General features: G+C 37.2%; 1 protein-coding gene across 1 annotated transcript in view; it reads left to right on the forward strand.

The window, feature by feature from the left end:
* TMEM38B (transmembrane protein 38B) overlaps positions 1-18,375 on the forward strand; it is a 67,280-nt gene that overhangs the window by 33,022 nt on the left and 15,883 nt on the right. The window contains exons 3-5 of the mRNA XM_036856654.1: positions 5,826-6,010; positions 6,833-6,920; positions 12,580-12,697. Coding sequence (XP_036712549.1) covers positions 5,826-6,010; positions 6,833-6,920; positions 12,580-12,697 — 391 coding nt within the window. The remainder of the gene's footprint in view (positions 1-5,825; positions 6,011-6,832; positions 6,921-12,579; positions 12,698-18,375) is intronic.

Here is an 18,375-nt window from a genome sequence, read left to right on the forward strand (position 1 = left end):
TCATCTGCTGAGTATTTCTCTGCCTTCTCATTTTGCTTCACTTACTGTGTGTGCGGTCTCCGTTTAGCACTCTGTGGGTTTGTAGTTGCCGTTGTTTTTGGTGTCTGCCTCCAGTGGGTAAGGTTGGTTCAGTGGGTTGTGTAGGCTTCCTGGTGGAGGGGACTGGTACCTGTGTTCTGGTGGTTGAGACTGGATTTTGTCTTTCTTGTGTGCAAGACCACGTCCGGTGTTGTGTTTTGGGGTGTCTGTGAACTTATTATGATTTTAGGCAGCCTCTCTGCTAATGGGTGAGGTTGTGTTCCTGTCTTGCTAGTTGTTTGGCATGGGGTGTCCAGCACTGGAGCTTGCTGATCTTTGAGTGGAGCCAGGTCTTTGCATTGAGATGGAGATCTCTTGGAGAGCTTTTGCCGATTGTTATTACGTGGGGCTGGGAGGTCTCTGGTGGTCCAGTGTCCTAAACTTGGCTCTCCCACCTAAGAGGCTTAGGCCTGACACATGGCCAGAACACCTAAAGCAAGCCTCCCACAGAGCTTCCCGAGGATACCTTGTTTACAAGAAAACGGCCGGAGGAAGGGGCAGAGCTGGGACTGCGCATTCCTCTGTCAAACCACCAAGCTGAATTCCTGTATCTTGTTTTAGACTAACTTCTGTTATTTAACACTCTTCTTTGTCATTTTTTTCTCTATGTTTATCACTTAGATTAAGTCACTTAGACTTAAAAATGTATGAGAAATAAATTGCCTTCTCGTTCCATTTCATGTCTGATATGTTCTAGTCCTTCATTTCTGATATGTTTTCTTTAAGCACTTTACAAGTTGAAAGTTCCATAGATGTTACAATTTTAGTTTAAGATGAAATTATAATCTTTACAGAAGGAGGGACATGATGATTTCTTAATGAGTGTTGAGTGAGTCATTGAAGGAATTTTAAAAAGGTGACTTGTGTTATAGAGCAGGAATGGCTATTTAGGGCACCGCTGGTTTGATCTGCTTACTTGTAAGTCTACTGAGCACAATAAACAGTTGTTCTTTTGCCCTGTGGCTATTTAACAATTGAAACAAGAACTGTTTTTCTGTTTAAAATATTAGTGTATTATAGGTATACTTTAGAAATACAGTAGGTCCCCTACATACAAATGAGTTCAGTTCTGAGAGCTGGTTCTTAAGTGCAACTTGTTTGTAAGTCCAACAAAGTTAGCCTAGGTATGTAACTAACAATTGGCTATATAGTACTGTACTGTAATAGGTGTATAATACTTTTCCACAAATAATACATAAAAAACAAACACAAAAATAAAGAAAACATTTAAAATCTTACAGTACAGTACCTTGAAAAGTACAGTTGTACTGTACAACAGCTGGCATACAGGGGCTGGCACCGAGTGAACAAGCAAGAAGAGTTACCGACTGGAAGAGGGAGAGGAGGTGGGAGATGGCAGAGCTGAAGGATCGTCAGCAATAGGAGACGGAGGGCAAGCTGCAATTTCACTCAGGCCTGACGCTGATGGCACAGGTCCTGGTTCCTTTCTGGATTCAGTTCTATCTACTCTCTTGAAAAAGCAATCCAGTGATGTCTGGGTAAGACTAACAGTGCCTCCTCAAATAAAGAAAATCCCCTTGCCATTTCCTGCGTCATGAATCTCTTCAGTTCTTCAGTTACTTTTTCTTCCTCTTTTCTCTCTTTGTCCTTTCTCTGGGCCTCCAGTTCCATCAGATCTTCATTAGTAAGCTCCTCATGTTGCACAGCAAGGAGTTCATTGAAGTCGTCCTCTTGGAGATCTAGCGCCAGCTACTTGCTGAGGGTCGCTAAGTTGCTGAAGACCTCTTTGGACTCCTCATCCACCTTCTCAAATCCACGAAAATCATGAACAAACTGTGGGCAAAGGTTCTTCCAAACCCCAGTCATGGTGATGGCCATAACCTCACACCAAGCAAAGTTGATATTTTTTATGACCTTGTAGATGTTATAGTCCTCCCAAGAATGTTGCAGGGTTGTTCCTGATCCATCACTCACCTTTACTGCCTGATGAAAAGTGTGATGTAAATAATATTTCTTGAAAGTTGGTATAACTCCCTGGTCCATAGGGTGGATGAGCAACATAGTATTTGGTGACAGATGCACTACTTTGAGGTTGGGATGAAAGTCATCCATGAATGGGGGGTGGCCCGGAGCAGCAAAAGAATGTTGAATGGGATGTCCTTTGCCAAGCAATATTTCTCTACCTCTGGGCTAAGGTGCCAGAAAAACCAGTCCTGGAAAATGGCCTGTGTAACTCAGGCTTAGAGTTATTACCCTTCCACACAACAGGAAGAGAGCCCTTGGCTATGTGTTTAAGGGTTCTTGGGTTCTCTGAATGGTAAACTAAGAGAGGCTTCAGCTTCATATCGCCGGAAGCATTGCCACCAAACAACAGAGTTGGCCTATACTTTGCTGCTTTATAGCCTGACATCAACTCTTCCTCCTTACTGATGTAACTTCAGTTTGGCATCCTCTTCCAGTACAGTCCTGTCTCATCCACATTAAAAACCTGCTTGGGTAAATATGCACCTTCATCAATAATTTCTTGAAGTGTTTCAGGAAATTCTCGGGCAGCTACCGTATCTGCACTTGCTGCCTCGCCACTTACTTTTACGTTGTGAAGGTTGGCTCTGCCTTAAACTGATGAAACCAGCCATGGCTGGCATTAAAAGGTGTGCCCTCTGATTCTTCGCCATGTTTCTTCTTCAAGTCTTCATGATGGCTTTTAGCTTTCTCTTGAATCAGCATTAAGCTGAGCGGGACTCGACGCTGATGCTGATCCTGCATCCACACACTGAGAAGTTTCTCCATCTCCTCCGTCACTTTTCCATGCTTCTTCGATATTATTGTCGACATCTTCGGCACAGCAGACTTCGTGTTACATGATCTTGTCCTTGTTCTTTAGAATCATGCCGATGGTTGAACGATTCGTGTTATAAGAACGAACGACATCTACCATCTTTTCGCCTCACTCCACTCAATTGTTTTATTTTTGTTTCCATCCTTATTGCTTGGCTCTTCTTAGCAGTACCAGCTACATCACTGCTGCTTTTAACGCTTGCTCCTGGATATCCTGGGCTTGAAATAAAGATACTGTACTACTGTACTCTATACAGTACTGTGCAGTAAATTACACAGAACACAACCACTTGTAGAGGACGTATGCATGTGACAATGTGTGCCAGACACGTGAACTACCTTATGTGATTGGACATGGGAACGCACGTTCACATCTTTGAAAGTTCGCAACTTGAAGGTTCAGATGTAGGGGACTTACTGTATCTGATTGATGCAATAAAGACTTATTTATTAGCAATAGCAATAATTATAAATTTTAGACCATATGCCATAATGTCACATAGTTGAATATAAAAAGTCCAAGATTGGGACTTCCCTGATAGTCCAGTGGTTAAGACTCTGTGCTTCCACTGCAGGGGGCACGGGGTTTAACCCTAGTTGGAGAACTAAGATCCCGCATGCCCCGTGACACAGCCAAAAAAAAAAAAGAAGTCCAAGATTGCTCTTGTAATAGTGTAGCCTTTTAACTCATGTTGAAGATAGTCTTGGTGTAGAGAATGAAAATGGGGTCGTTTGTATTATTTTTGTTTTGTTGTTTTTTTGTTTGAGTATTTTGAGCATTCATTGCTGCTAAAGTGAAACCAGATCTCCCTGTCTTAATCTAATCTAGAGTGGATACCAAAATATTTTTATTTTATTTAAAAATACATTTAAAAATTGCTTAGGCGTAACTCTTTTTTTTTGCCCCTGGCACCTAGCCAACTTCCTGGAAATTTGTTCCATATTTAAAGAGAGACTTGTATAGAGGCTTTCAAAATGTTACATGAACATTAAAGATTTTATATAATACCAGTCATTTTTGAAAAGCTTTTTACTACTTTTAGATAATTTATTCCTTTGTCTCAAACTCTTTAATTATCAAATGATTCTTTGATTTGATATATTTTGTTTTGCCTCCTGCTAATTTTTTAACTGCTAATAAATGATTTAACTCAAGCCTACTGTTTTTTTAAAAATACATTTATTTATTTATTTATTTATTTTTGGCTGCATAGGGTCTTCATTGCTGCGCATGGGCTTTCTCTAGTTGTGCTGAGCAGTGGCTACTCTTCGTTGTGGTGCGTGGGCTTCTCACTGTGGTGGCTTCTCTTGTTGCGGAGCACAGCCTCTAGGCCCGCAGGCTTCAGTAGTTGTGGCATGTGGGCTCAGTAGTTGTGGCTCGTGGGCTCTAGAGTGCAGGCTCAGTAGTTGTGGCACATAGGTTTAGTTTCTCTGTGGCATGTGGGATCTTCCCGGACCAGTGCTCGAACCCGTGTCCCCTGCATTGGCAGGCGGATTCTTAACCACTGTGCCACCAGGGAAGTCCAGGGCTACTTTTTATTATGCTGAGTTTCAGGGGGTAACAAGATGAATGATTCCTGCCATCTAAGGACTGTTATAATATGAGTATTATAGCCTTTATATATTATAAAGAAAAATGTCTAAAGAGCTATGTTGAAGTATAGGAACCAATTGTTTTAGTTGTACAGAACCATCAGAATTTAGTCTGAACTGAGAATATTAACTAAAAACTCCCAAGGTCAATGTATATGGTAGTGTTTAAGTGGCATCTTGAAGAATAGGAAGGAATTGGTAAGTGGAGTTGAAGAAGAGAGGGTGCTTCAGGCTGAACAAACCATTTCATCTTATATTGGGTCTCTGAAGCAGTGTTTTAGCAAACAGGATTTCATATTCCATGAATACTTTTAGGAATTCGGACTTTATGAGCCATGAATTACGATAAGGTTAACAACTTCTTTTAGAAGAGATAGAGTACTTCTTTCTTGCAGTGTATTCTGTATCAAGATAAATGTTCTGCTTTAAGCACAAAATTGTCTGCCAGAGAGTATTTTAGGAATGGGGGGAAAAAGTACTGTGTTTTCCAATCAACACTACTGTTAAATTGTTGAACAGGTGTTTAGAACAAATGAGGCTTCAAAAAATAATTCACCTGAGGAGGAGTGAATTATTCTTAAACTAACGTCACAACTTAATTGGTCAAAACTTAAACTTACTCAACTAAATTGAAGAACAAGCTTCATATTCTTTTAGCCATATGAAAATAAGTTTTTCCTTAACATGAGTGAATCTGTCTCCTTGAGAGCAATGACCTTTCTCTGTATAGGTTGCAGTTTATGCACAAAGGGGCACAGGTGAAGATGTAAGTGGGGTTGAAATGGTGTCCCTTGCTCAGCTACTAAGGTCCCTTTTCTAATTCCTTTTCCAAAGACAACACACTCTACCTAGAGAAGCCCCAAACCAGAAGTGATTATACACTTGCTTAATTTTGTTGGTGGATTCAGCACTTAGCTTCTAGACTAGTGTAGTCACAAATTAGGAACTCAGTGAATACGTTTTGCATTTATAGAGTACTCAGAAGTACAAAATTTATATTCCCCTTTGGTTATGACTTTTTGGCAGATTATTTTATGTGCTTCATGTGATTTTAAAAAATTGACTTTGGGACTTCCCTGGTGGTCTAGTGGTTAACATTCTGTGCTTCCCCTGCAGGGGGCACGGGTTTGATCCCTGGTCAGAGAACTAAGATCCCACATGCTGCACGGAGTAGCCAAAAAAAAAAAAAAAATTGACTTTACCCAATCTGTGGTCTTCTTGCAGGCAAATTCCATGTTTATATGGATAATTCCATGTGTTGTGTTTTATCAAATTGTTACTGCTGATATTCTGGATTTTTATTTTTGTTCTTCTGATTCCACTCATGTATTAAAATATTTAAATTTTAATTTCAGGTATATGATTTTTTTTTGCCCCTGTGACCTTGTTTCCCAGGGATATTCATTCCTACCTGTTCAACTCTTGGCTGCGGGAATGAAGGAAGTGACCAGAACTTGGAAAATAGTAGGTGGAGTCACCCATGCTAATAGCTATTACAAAAATGGCTGGATAATCATGATAGCTATTGGATGGGCCCGAGGTAATATTAACAATATGTGTTCATAAATATTCTGTTATTGGTGTACTACAACTACTGAACAATTCTCTAGTTAAATTAATGGGGACCACATACTTTAATAACAGTCTTTTTTTGGAAGATGGAAGCCTTGTTTCTGTTGGCTGGTAAAGTTAATTCAAAACTGGCACTATTCACTAGTACTAGTCATCAGCCATTCTTTTGAGCCTGATTGTCTTAAAAATAGCATATTTATTATTGGTTTGATTAGCAGCCATAACCAGAGGGATTCATAGTTAATTAAGGTGTAGACACCATCATAAATAAAACAAGTTTACATAAGAAATTATGTGGCACGTGTAATTAAAAAACTTTGCTCTGTTTTTTATTTTTTTCTCGCTTTTTTCATCCTGAATAACCTGAAATAGTAAATGTGATTGATTATGGGTTCATGTTCACTCTGCATTACCTACCTTTATTGTATGTTGGAACTGAATAAATTTCTCAATCTGTTGTTACAGTGTACTGCACCTAAAACTAAAATCAGAAAAGGAAATGATAAAGCAGAGGAGTTTACTTTTTCAGGTCAGAAACAAACCTCTAGCCACATCTCTGTCCGAGGCCCCAATTTTAACCTTAATTGTAGTACAATAGACAGTTACCATGAAAGAATTATAATTGTCTCTGTATCATAAATGTACAAGGCAACTTTTTTCTCCCTCCCAAGAATCATATTTTGGAGATCCTCTTGGAATTTTAAGTCAAAAGATAGAATTATGGCTTTATTTCATATATTTTCTCAAGAAAATTTGGTTAAGTATTCTTGTTTTATCTTGTTCTTTTTAGGTGCAGGTGGTAGCATTATCACGAATTTTGAGCAGTTGGTAAAAGGCTGTTGGAAACCAGAAGCTGATGAATGGCTGAAGATGTCCTAGTGAGTTGGTATAGACTGTACTGAGACTTGGCCTTTTATCCTTAGATCTTACCAATTTATTTTAAAAAACATTTTGGGATCTCTAAATGTGGGTGAAACAAACAAACAAATAAATAAAAGGATAATGGGAAGAAAACCAGGAAACCTAAGTTTTTCAAGAAGTCTGCTCTCTTAAATGTAGCTTTTAAAATAAATATTGATTCCTTTTTCTGTGGGTTCCTCCTCTTAGAAAATAAAACCAAACAAAAACTGTAGAACTGTGGGAAGAGTGTGTATTTATGGAGCAAGAACTACATAGGAACAGAATTCTCTGGAATCAATTGCAGGCTCTTGGCATTTTCATTAATTTTCACCCAGATTTCAAATTATTCATAGTTCCTGGTAGTAAAATGTCAAGCTTATGGTAACAGTCAATACGTTAATCATAAAGCCCTGTTAGTTGCTTTAAAAGTGAGAGTTGAATTTAACTATTGGGTTGGCCAAAAAGTGCCTTCGGTTTTTAAGTTAAAAAAAACAGACACTTTTTTCATTTTTACCAAGAACTTTATTGAACAATGTATTCACCCTTTCGTTCCACTACCTTCTGCCATTTTTCAGGCAATTTCGTAATTTCATCTTCCAAAAACTTTTTATGTTTTTGAGCAAAGAACTGTTCCAGGTGCCTTTTACAGTCTTCCAGGGAATTGAAATTTTTTTCCATTAAAAGAATTTTGTAAAGACCGAAGTAAATGGAAATTCGAAGGTGCAATGTCTGGTGAATACGGCAGATGAATCAGAACTTCCCAGCCAAGCTGTAACAGTTTTTCCCTGGTCATCAAAGAAACATGCGGTCTTGCGTTATCCTGATGGAAGATTATGCATTTTCTCTTGATTAATTCTGGACACTTTTCATCTAGTGCTGCTTTCAGTTGGTCTAATTGGGAGCAGTACTTCTTGGAATTAATCTTTTGGTTTTCCGGAAGGAGCTCATAATAGAGGACTCCCTTCCAATCCCACCATATACACAACATCAGCTTCTTTGGATGAAGATTGGCCTTTGGTGTGGTTGGTGGTGGTTTATTTCACTTACCCCACGATCTCTTCTGTTCCACATTATTGTACAGTATCCACTTTTCATCGCCCGTCACAATATGTTTTAAAAATGGAACATTTTCATTACGTTTAGTAGAGAATTGCCTGCGGAAATAAGGTCAAAAAGGTTTTTTTCACTTAACTTATGTGGAACCCAAACACCAAAGCAATTAACATAACCAAGCTGGTGCAAACGATTTTCAGCACTTGATTTGGATATTTTGAGTATGTCAGCTGTCTCCGGCATGGTGTAATGTTGATTGTTCTCAGTTAATGTTTCGATTTGGTCTCTATCAACTTCAACTGGTCTGCCCGACTGTGGAGCATCATCCAGCGAGAAATCTCCAGCACGAAACTTCATGGTCCACTTTTGACATGTTCAGTCAGTCACAGCACCTTCTCCATATACTGCACAAATCTTTTTTTGTGTTTCAGTTGCGTTTTACCTATCTTGAAATAATAAAGCATAATATGCCGAAAACGTTGCTTTTTTTCTTCCACCTTCAATGTTAAAATGGCTACACAAAAATTCACTAATTTTCATAAGTCTTTTTTTAACTGCACGCTGATGTGACAGCTGTCACATACAATCTAACAAAATTGTTTCGAATGAAGTTAAAGACAATTAAGTGCTACTAGAGCCATCTGCGGAAGAAACTGAACAAACCTTTTGGCCAACCCAATACATAATAAAAATAAGAAAAAGATTAGAGGAAATAACCCATTCTATGCTTGTACGATGCAGACTACCTTTTGCACCCATTTAAGAGAATCTAATCATTAGGTGTTCTCTAAAGACACCGACCCAGTCTTAAATAAGTCACAAATGTATCCCTGATGCACCTGAAAATGAAGTAGAGAAATACAGTTACTATTCCCGCAATTCAATAAAGAAAGCCTTAGGATTTAGTGGCCATAATAAGCAAGGTGAGGAAGTCTTCATGTGAAAATAAACTCATTAGAATGGATTAAAAATGAAGGTTGAGAAGCAGTATGAATGATGAAGTATATGTTTGAGTGAACCAGTAGATTTCAGGATGTTTACCTTGGAATGTACCCCTTAAAGCTTGAATGAGGTAGTTTAGAAATAGAACAAAGGAGCTTTGATCGATAATAAGTTATAAATAAAGCATTAATGTTATTCAGGGGAAATTTTTCTCATTTCAAGTATGTGCTTTGAAACGTCTTCCATGAAACATTTCTTGGGACTGTAAAACTGAAATCGAATTGTGATTCTCCTGTGTTCAGAACCTTGCAGTGACTCCCCAGATGGCCCATGAGACCCTCCAAGATCTGTGTCTCTCCCGCACCTAATTTGCTCTGTCTTCAGCTCTTACTGTTCTCTCCCTTGCTCACTGCACTCTGTCCTTGAGCAAGCCAGGTGTTGTCTGGTTTAAAACTAAGTTCTCTCTCTGCCTAGAATCTGTTTCCTCAGGTGGCCAACTCCCTTATCTACTTTGCTCAAAGGATTTTCTCAAAGCTTGCCTTCTCATTGAGGGCTACCGCTTAAAATTACACTTCCCTCTATTTCTCCCACAGCATTTATCATATTTTATAATTTACTTATTCATTATGTTTATTTTTCTCTCCCTTTGGCTTTCCTCCATGCTTCAAAGAATACAAGAAGCAAAGTATAGGGATTTTGTCTTTTTTGATTGCTCTTATATCCTAAACACCTATCACATAGTAGACAGTAAATATTATGTGAATGAATGAATGATTAACAATTTGTCAGGTGAGATCATTGGGATCCATTATGATATTTTGTGTATGCATATATATATATGTTTTCATATATTTATTACCAAATACTTTTGCATAGTGGAAAAAGCCTGTATGGTCTTAGAGAATACATATATTGTAATAAACAGAATGTTGGTAAAAATATGAATGTTAGAGTTGCTGGTGAGGTCTTCGAGGAATTGAGGAACATGATACTGGAAACTGGAAGAAAGGTGATTTAGTTATATGTGCTGCAGTTGTGTGGAAAGCATAATCTGTAAGCATTGAACTTGGATATTCAGTTGAGTTTCAGAAGCAAAGTGTTGGTGATCTGAGCTGGTTTCTTCTTGCTTCTTATAGTGAAGTGTGAGAGGAAAGAGTTGAATGGAGGGAATAACTGCTAAACAAAGAAACCAAGATCTGATGACTTGGGAAATTCTCAGCCTATCCAGATTGCAAAAGATGATAAAATTAGGAGAGTCATTCTTAGGAAAAGCCTGCTGTGGAGAGAAGGTTAAGGGTGTGGCTGGACAACTTTTGCTAGTGTTAAAAGAGATTAGGCGTGTGATTCATGGATCCATTCAGCTACCATAGCAGAAGCCTGGAATAGAGATGAGATTATCCAGGAAAGATCTGTGAAGAACCATCTTGACTGATGGCGTGGATCCCCTGTGTCATGCATAGGAAACCCAAAAGATTTTTGAAAGTGTTGTATCAGCAGAAACACTGCCAGGTTGGACTGAAAGGGACAGAGACAAGATGAAATAGAAGTCAGACTCCCAAAATTCTACAGGTAGAAACAGGCTGATAAAATTTTTAGCTGTCGATATGTACTACCATTCAGGGAAAAGGAAGAATGGCTTTAAGGTGGGAGCTGCGGGCCTAGAAACATGAGGCCAGACCTGAGGCTGGAGTCACAGGTGCAAAAGCCAGAGCCATGAATGCAGAGATTAGAGCTGTAAACTCAGAGGATGGAGCCTCAGGCCACAGAAGATTATTCCTGGGTCTGGAAACCTACCGGAATTTGCCCTGCTGGATTTTGAAATTGCATAGGACTGTGATCACTTTCTTCCTTCCGTTTTCTCCCTTTTGGCGTGGGAGTGCCTGTAGCTGTTACCTATGCTTATTCCACCATTGTATTTTGGAAGCAGATAGCTTATTTACTAGGTTCACAGGAAACTAATATAATAAGTATAAGAATTTTCTGAATGCATTCTGATCTTCGTAACCAATCTCATTGACTTTTTCCTAAATCCCAGGCCTGCTCCAATCCCCTGCTTCAATTTATTGTTTACAAAATCCGTGCTCCTCAGATTCATTGCTTCTGAATTTATGCTCTAAGAGAACACAATCCAAAGTAGAATATGTGTATGCTAAGATGCCCATGATGAGGCACTATGGTTCAGAAACCAAACTATTAGAAACAGAGTAGCAAAAGGACATTAAGACAGTGTCTTAATGGAATTAACTATTTATTTTTTATCGCATCCTTTTAAAAGTCAGTTTGGTGTACATTTTATGATACAGTTGTACATGTACATAATTTATAAAGTAATTGATATATATTAAGGAGTGTCTTAAAACACTTTTACCACTAGAGATGCACAGTCAAAAAGTTTGTGGACCACTGTTCTAAAACAGGAATGCTGCCCAGTTATTGGTAGGCAAGATCCAAACCCCTGTTACCCAAACCTAAGTGTTTTGAACTCAATCCTTAGCTTGTAGTGATTAAACAAACTACTTTTTTTTCATAAAGTGGTTTATAGGGGCTTTTAAATTTGTCATATTTTATACTATGGCATTCTAAGAGTTTATTATTTATCTTTTTCTAGTTTTAAGCATAAAGAGCTAGAAAATGATCTGTTACTGAGATACACTTTATGTGGCAAATATATGACATGAAAGTAGTGCTTGTTATATGTTAATAGATAAACATCTTATTAAAGACTTTAAATTTTAATATATTGGCTAATGCTAATATTTTGTGCTGGAGTTAGCTAAGTGATGTGCTGGAGCTGGCTCACACTGTTTTGTGAGAGCCATTCCACACAGCAGCCTGAAGTGGGCTGTGGGAGTACAGTTGGTCCTCTGTATCCATGGTTTCTGCATCTGTGGATTAACCAACTGTGGATCAAAACTATTAGAAAGAAAATTCCAGAAAGTTCCAGAAAGCAAACCTTGAATTTGCCATGTACTGATAACTGTTTACATAGTACTTATACTGTAATTACAACTATTTACATAGCATTTACATTATATTAGGTATTGTAAATAATCGAGATGATTTAAAGTATGTGGGAGGATGTGCATAGGTTATATGCAAATACTACATCATTTTATATCCTGGACTTGCGCATCAGTGGATTTTGGTAAGTGTGGGGGTCCTGGAACAAATTCCCTGCGAATACCACGGAGCGACTGTATTTACACCGTGGAAATGAGGAAATGCTGCAAATCAGGGCTTTCTTTTCCATCCCCCATCCCACCCAAGGAGCTTGGTTAGCACTATAAGGTTTTTCAGGGCTAACATCCTTTTCCCAAATCATGCTGTGGAACGTGGGACTTTCAAATCCTTTGTGAAAAAGTGTTATGTGGTCAATTCAGAAATATTACATATAGAAACGTACTCTCTTTATCAGAAAGTCACAGTATGTATGAACATTCTAAACTTTGATACTTTATGCTGTGAAGAAAGGTATTTAACTTTATGTAACTCAGCATTTCCAAAACTTTATATGTACAGAACTCATTTTTGTGTTACATCTATTAATAACTCATTAAATTAATATTTTGAGAATACTGTTTGAGAAATATAGAGATAAATAATATTTATTACTTATTGAGTTAAAATGTGTTTTATTTTCAGCCCTGCCAAGGTAACCCTGCTGGGGTCAGTTATCTTCACATTCCAGCAAACCAACCATCTGGCAATATCAAGGCATAATCTTATGTTCCTCTATACTATGTTTCTTGTGGTCACGAAGGTAAGAGTTCAAGGTAGCAATAAAGCAGTATCACAAATTCTGTGTAACCAAAATTCTGCATAAGGCAAGTAACGGAAAAATTTATTTTTTATTATAGTCTAAAAATATCAATTTTGGGGAGTTATTCAGCACATCCATGACTTACTGAAACATAGCTCTTCTATGATTCCTCATTTGATTTATGCTGAGGCTATCAGGAAGGATTTGCAGATAACCTTGTAGTATTTACATTGGAGGCCAGAGAGTAGTGGAAATAGCCAAGGCTGATCAGAGACTGCAAAGTGTTGTGTCATTTGTAAAATGAGGTTCTTGGAGTAGATGTTCTCTGAGGTTCCTTTAAACTTTAAAATTTTTATATTTTTATATTAGGACATATTTGTGGTCAGTCCCTTTAATTACTGCTGTCCGGTTGGATGCTTTATCCCTTCTTGAAGTTAGGAAATAGTATAAGATGGTATAAGATCATAGGTTTCAGAGACAGGCAGTCTTAAATTCAAATCCTAGCTTCGCTGTCTAATCCCTGAATAGGCAAGTTACTTAATGTCTCTGAATCCTGATTTTCTCGTCTTCATTGTACCGATTGTTGATATGGTTCGAGATGACGTATACCATTCTATGACTGTGTCCGACACATCTTTTTAAATTATTTATTTATTTTTATTTATTTATTTTTGGCTGTGTTGGGTCTTCGTTGCAGCACGTGGGCTTTCTCTAGTTGCGGCGAGCGGGGCCTGCTCTTGTGGTGCGCGGGCTTCTCATTGGGGTGGCTTCTCTTGTTGTGGAGTGCGGGCTTCAGTAGTTGTGGCACGTGTGCTCAGTAGTTGTGGCTCGCGGGCTGTAGAGCACAGCCTCATTAGTTGTGGCGCACATGCTCAGTAGTTGTGGCGCACAGGCTTAGTTGCTCTGCGGCATGTGGGATCTTCCTGGACCAGGGCTCGAACCCGTGTCCCCTGCATTGGCAGGTGGATTCTTCCCACCAGGGAAGCCCTCTGACACATCTTACGAATTTTATTTCAGCTGTATGATGAGACTAATTCCGATTATTCTTCTTCTTAAAATTTTTATATATTCACTATTCACGAGTAGACAATTGATTTTAAAATATTATTATTTAAGCCTAGAGAAATTTTATAGATGTCTGTATCTCAGCCTAGATATTTTTGGCTAAAAACTTACCTATGAGATGCTTAGAAGGAAAACAGTATATATTATATAAATTTATGTCTTAGAAAGAACCAAATCACTGTAGGGATCATTAGTTTTTATTCCAGTAGTCTCTGCAGTGGAGGTGATCTGTGGTTGTTGTACTTCAGATATCTGAGGCAAAATCTCTTCATATGTGCCGACTTCTTCCAGTCATCAAATTTTGAGCTGCATTTTTTTATAACATTTTTACTGAGATATATTTTACATACCATACAATTCATCCATTGAAAGTGTACAATTCAGTGGTCTTTAGTATATTCACAGAGATGTGCAGCTGTTACCACAATTGATATTAGAACATTTTCATCACCCCAAAATAAACCTCATACCTGTTAGCAGTCACTTCACATTTTCCCTCAATCCCCTCAACTGTAGATGACCACTGATCTACTTTCTGTCTATAAATTTGCCTATTCTGACATTTCATGTAAGTGGAATCATGCAATATGTGGCCTGTGACTGGTTTCTTTCTGTTGCATGATGTTTTTGATGTTCTTCCATGTTGTAGTATGTATCAGTACGTTATTCCTTTTAATTGCCAAATAATATTCCATTGTATGGGTATACCACATTTTATTTCTCTATCAGTTGATGGATTTTGGGCTGTTTTACCTTTTGGCTAATATGAATAATGAGCTATGAACATTCATGTACACGTTTTTGTGTGGACATATACTACATTCCTCTTGGGTATAGCATATAGGAATGGAATTATTAGATCATATAGTAATTCAACGTTTAATCTTTTGAGGAACTAACAGACTGTTTTCCAAACTGGCTTCATCATTTTACATTCCCACCAGCAATGTATGTGAGAGTTCTAAGTTCACCACATCCTTAACCAATGCATATCTTTCTTATAGCCATCCTAGTGGTTGTGAAGAAGCAATTCATTGTTATTTTGATTTCTATTTCCCTGATGACTAATGATGTTGAGCATTTTTTATGTGCTTGTTGGCCATTTGTATATTTTCTTTGGAAAAATATCTGTTCAGATCATTTGCCCTTTTTTAATCATGGCATTTGTCTTTTTAATGTTGAGTTGTAAGATTTCTTTATGTACTCTGGATACTGGACCCTTATTAGATTTCTGGTTTGTAAATGTTTTCTCCTGTTCTGTGAGGTGTCTTTTCACTTTCTTCATAGTGTCCTTGGAAGCACAAAATTTTTAAATTTTGATAAAGTCCAATTTGCATATTTTCTCTTTTGTTGTGTGTGCTTCTGGTGTCATATCTACGAACCCATTGCCAAATCTAAGGTCAAAAAGATTTACCTCTATGTTTCCTTCTAAGAGATTTATAGTTTTAGCTCTTATATTTAGCTCTGTGATCTGTTTTGAGTTAATTTTTGTGTATGGGATATCTAGTTGTTCAAGCACCATTTATTGAAAAGACTGCTCTTTCCCTCATTGAATTGTCTTGGCACCCTTGTAGAAAATCAGTTGACTGTAAATGTAAGAGTTTATTTCTGGACTCTTAGTTTTATTCCATTCATCTGTATGCCTATTTTTATGCTTGTACCATGCTATCTTAATTATTTCAGCGTTGCAGTAAGTTTTGAAATTGGGAACTGTGAGCCTTCCAGGTTTGTTCTTCTTTCTCAGGATTGTTTTGACCACTCTAGGTCACTTGAATTTCCATATGAATTTTAGAATTAACTTGACAATTTCTGCAAAGAAGGCCAGCTTATGTTTTCATAGGGATTACATTGAATCTGCAAATCAGTTTGGGGAGTACTGTCATCTTAACAATATTAAGTCTTATAATCCATCAACATAGATTTAAAAAATTTATTTAGGTCTTCTTTAATTTTTTTCAATGATGTTTTCAGTATATAAGCCTTAGACTTCTGTTGTTAACTTTATTCCTAAGTATTTTGTTCTTTTTGATGCTATAGTAAATGAGATTGTTTTTTAAATGTTTTATTTTCAGATTGTACCTTGAAAATGTGTAGAAATAAAATTGATTTTTTATATGATCTTGTATATTGTAACCTAGCTGAACTTATTTATTAGCTCTAATAGTTTTTTTTTTTAATGGAGTCCTTAGGGTTTTCTACAAGATCATGTCATTTGCACATAGAAATAATTTTCCTTCTTCCTTTTCAATCTCCATGTCTTTTATCTCATTTTCTTGCCCAGTTGCCCTGTCTAGAACTTCCAGTACAGTGTTGAATAGAAATAGAGAGAATGAACATCCTTATCTTCTTTTTGACCCTAGGGAGAAAGCATTCAGTCTTTTCACTAACAAGTATGATATTAGCTGAGGGTGTTTTATAGATTCCCTTTGTCAGATTGAGTAAGTTAGTTCCCTTCTCCTCGTTTGTTGAGTGTTTTTATCATGAAGTAATGTTGGGAGCTATATAATTTTTGAGAGTTTCTAACTTTAATCTTTAAAGAAAATGAATGTGTATTGTGGGTTTAGTTGGATTAACTGGTACTGGTATCTGTTAAATTTTTTGGATTGCAAGGATCAGTTTTTGTTGAAGGCCTAATTTGTGGAATAAAAATGATAGCTTTTCTTACAATTACTGCCAGGCATATAGTTGTTTATTATAGCACCTAAACTTAAATACCGTATCGCAAAGTGATAATAAAAAGATATTTTAAAGTAGAATAACATACAGTATTGAACTTTTCTCATAGTATTCCTCAAATCTTCCTAATTAGAATATTATTCCCCTAACATTTTAGAATAGTATTCTAATAATTTAGAATAATATTCCCCAGCATTTTACTAAATATCCACCAACTTCTAAACAGAATATTCATTTTTAGCTCATCCTTTTGCCCAGATTCCCTTTAGATTTATACTGATTTTTAAATAGCTTGTGATTTGTTTGAGTAGCTACTATAGTTTTTCATTTCTTAGGTATAAAATGATGAATTGACAGAATATACAGAGAAAAATTTGGCACTAATTATTTTTCTTTACCTTGCTTTTCTTGTATTATTTATATAGTTAGGAAATTTGCATTGTGTGTTTGTTTTGGATAATAATCCAGTGTTTTGACATATACAAAGATGCTAATAAATATGATTTTTCTTTTCAAAGAGAATATCTCCCACAAGTAAGACAAGGGCACAGGTATCTATAATACAAGTATAAAAATAGTAACAGAAAGTAAGTGCCACCAGTATTGCTCGACCTCTAGTATCTCTGTTGTCATCTCACCCACTAGAAGCTGCTCTGTGGTAAAACTCAGGTAGTCTCACTCTTGAAATGTGCAGCCTAGCTATGGACTTGTGGCACCATCCCATGTAGACATGAAGTCTCCTCCCCGCCCCATGCCTGCCTATCTTCCTCCTGACACCCTGCCTGAGGATTCCATTTAGTTTAGCTGCACCTAACGTCAGTCTCTGCCATCTCAGTTTCAGTTCTAGCTCTCTGCTTTCTGCTTGAGAAATTGTCCTGAAACAAGTGAGGGTAAGTGTGGGGATCACTTCATCAGTTTCCCTTTTCTCATGGAGCAGTCTTATACTGTCTGTTGTCCAGCACTTGAAAATAGTTGCCTCCTGTATTTTGTCAAGTTTATGATTTTTATGCCTGGAGGGCTAGTCTAGAAACAGTTATTCTGTTATAGGCAAGAAGGAAGTTCCTCTGTTCTTTCTTGCTCAATCTTGTCAGGGGTTTATCAGTGTGTAGTTAATCTTGTCAGAGGACCAACTTTTGGTTTTGTTGTTCCTCTCAGTCATATTGTTTTACATTGCTGTCTCACGTCACGTGTTTTGATGTGTATGTTTTTATTGTCATTCAGTTTAAATTCCTCCTACTTCACAATTTCTTCTTTGACACAGAATTGTTTACAATTGTGTTTTGAAATTTCAAGCATTAAAAAAAACCTTTTTAAAAAATGATTTCTCCAGCTCCATTTTTTTTCTCAAGATTGCTTTGGCTATTCGGGGTCTTTTGTGTTTCCATACAAATTGTGAAATTTTTTGTTCTAGTTCTGTGAAAAATGCCAGTGGTAGTTTGATAGGGATTGCATTGAATCTGTAGATTGCTTTGGGTAGTAGAGTCATTTTCACAATGTTGATTCTTCCAATCCAAGAACATGGTATATCTCTCCATCTATTTGTATCATCTTTAATTTCTTTCATCAGTGTCTTATAATTTTCTGCATACAGGTCTTTTGTCTCCTTAGGTAGGTTTATTCCTAGATATTTTATTCTTTTTGTTGCAGTGGTAAATGGGAGTGTTTTCTTAATTTCACTTTCAAATTTTCATCATTAGTGTATAGGAATGCAAGAGATTTCTGTGCATTAATTTTGTATCCTGCTACTTTAGCAAATTCATTGATTAGCTCTAGGAGTTTTCTGGTAGCATCTTTAGGATTCTCTATGTATAGTGTCATGTCATCTGCAAACAGTGACAGCTTTACTTCTTCTTTTCCGATTTGGATTCCTTTTATTTCTTTTTCTTCTCTGATAGCTGTGGCTAAAACTTCCAAAACTATGTTGAATAATAGTGGTG

Source organism: Balaenoptera musculus, chromosome 6 (genome assembly GCF_009873245.2).
Source record: "Balaenoptera musculus isolate JJ_BM4_2016_0621 chromosome 6, mBalMus1.pri.v3, whole genome shotgun sequence".
NCBI lineage: Eukaryota > Metazoa > Chordata > Mammalia > Artiodactyla > Balaenopteridae > Balaenoptera > Balaenoptera musculus.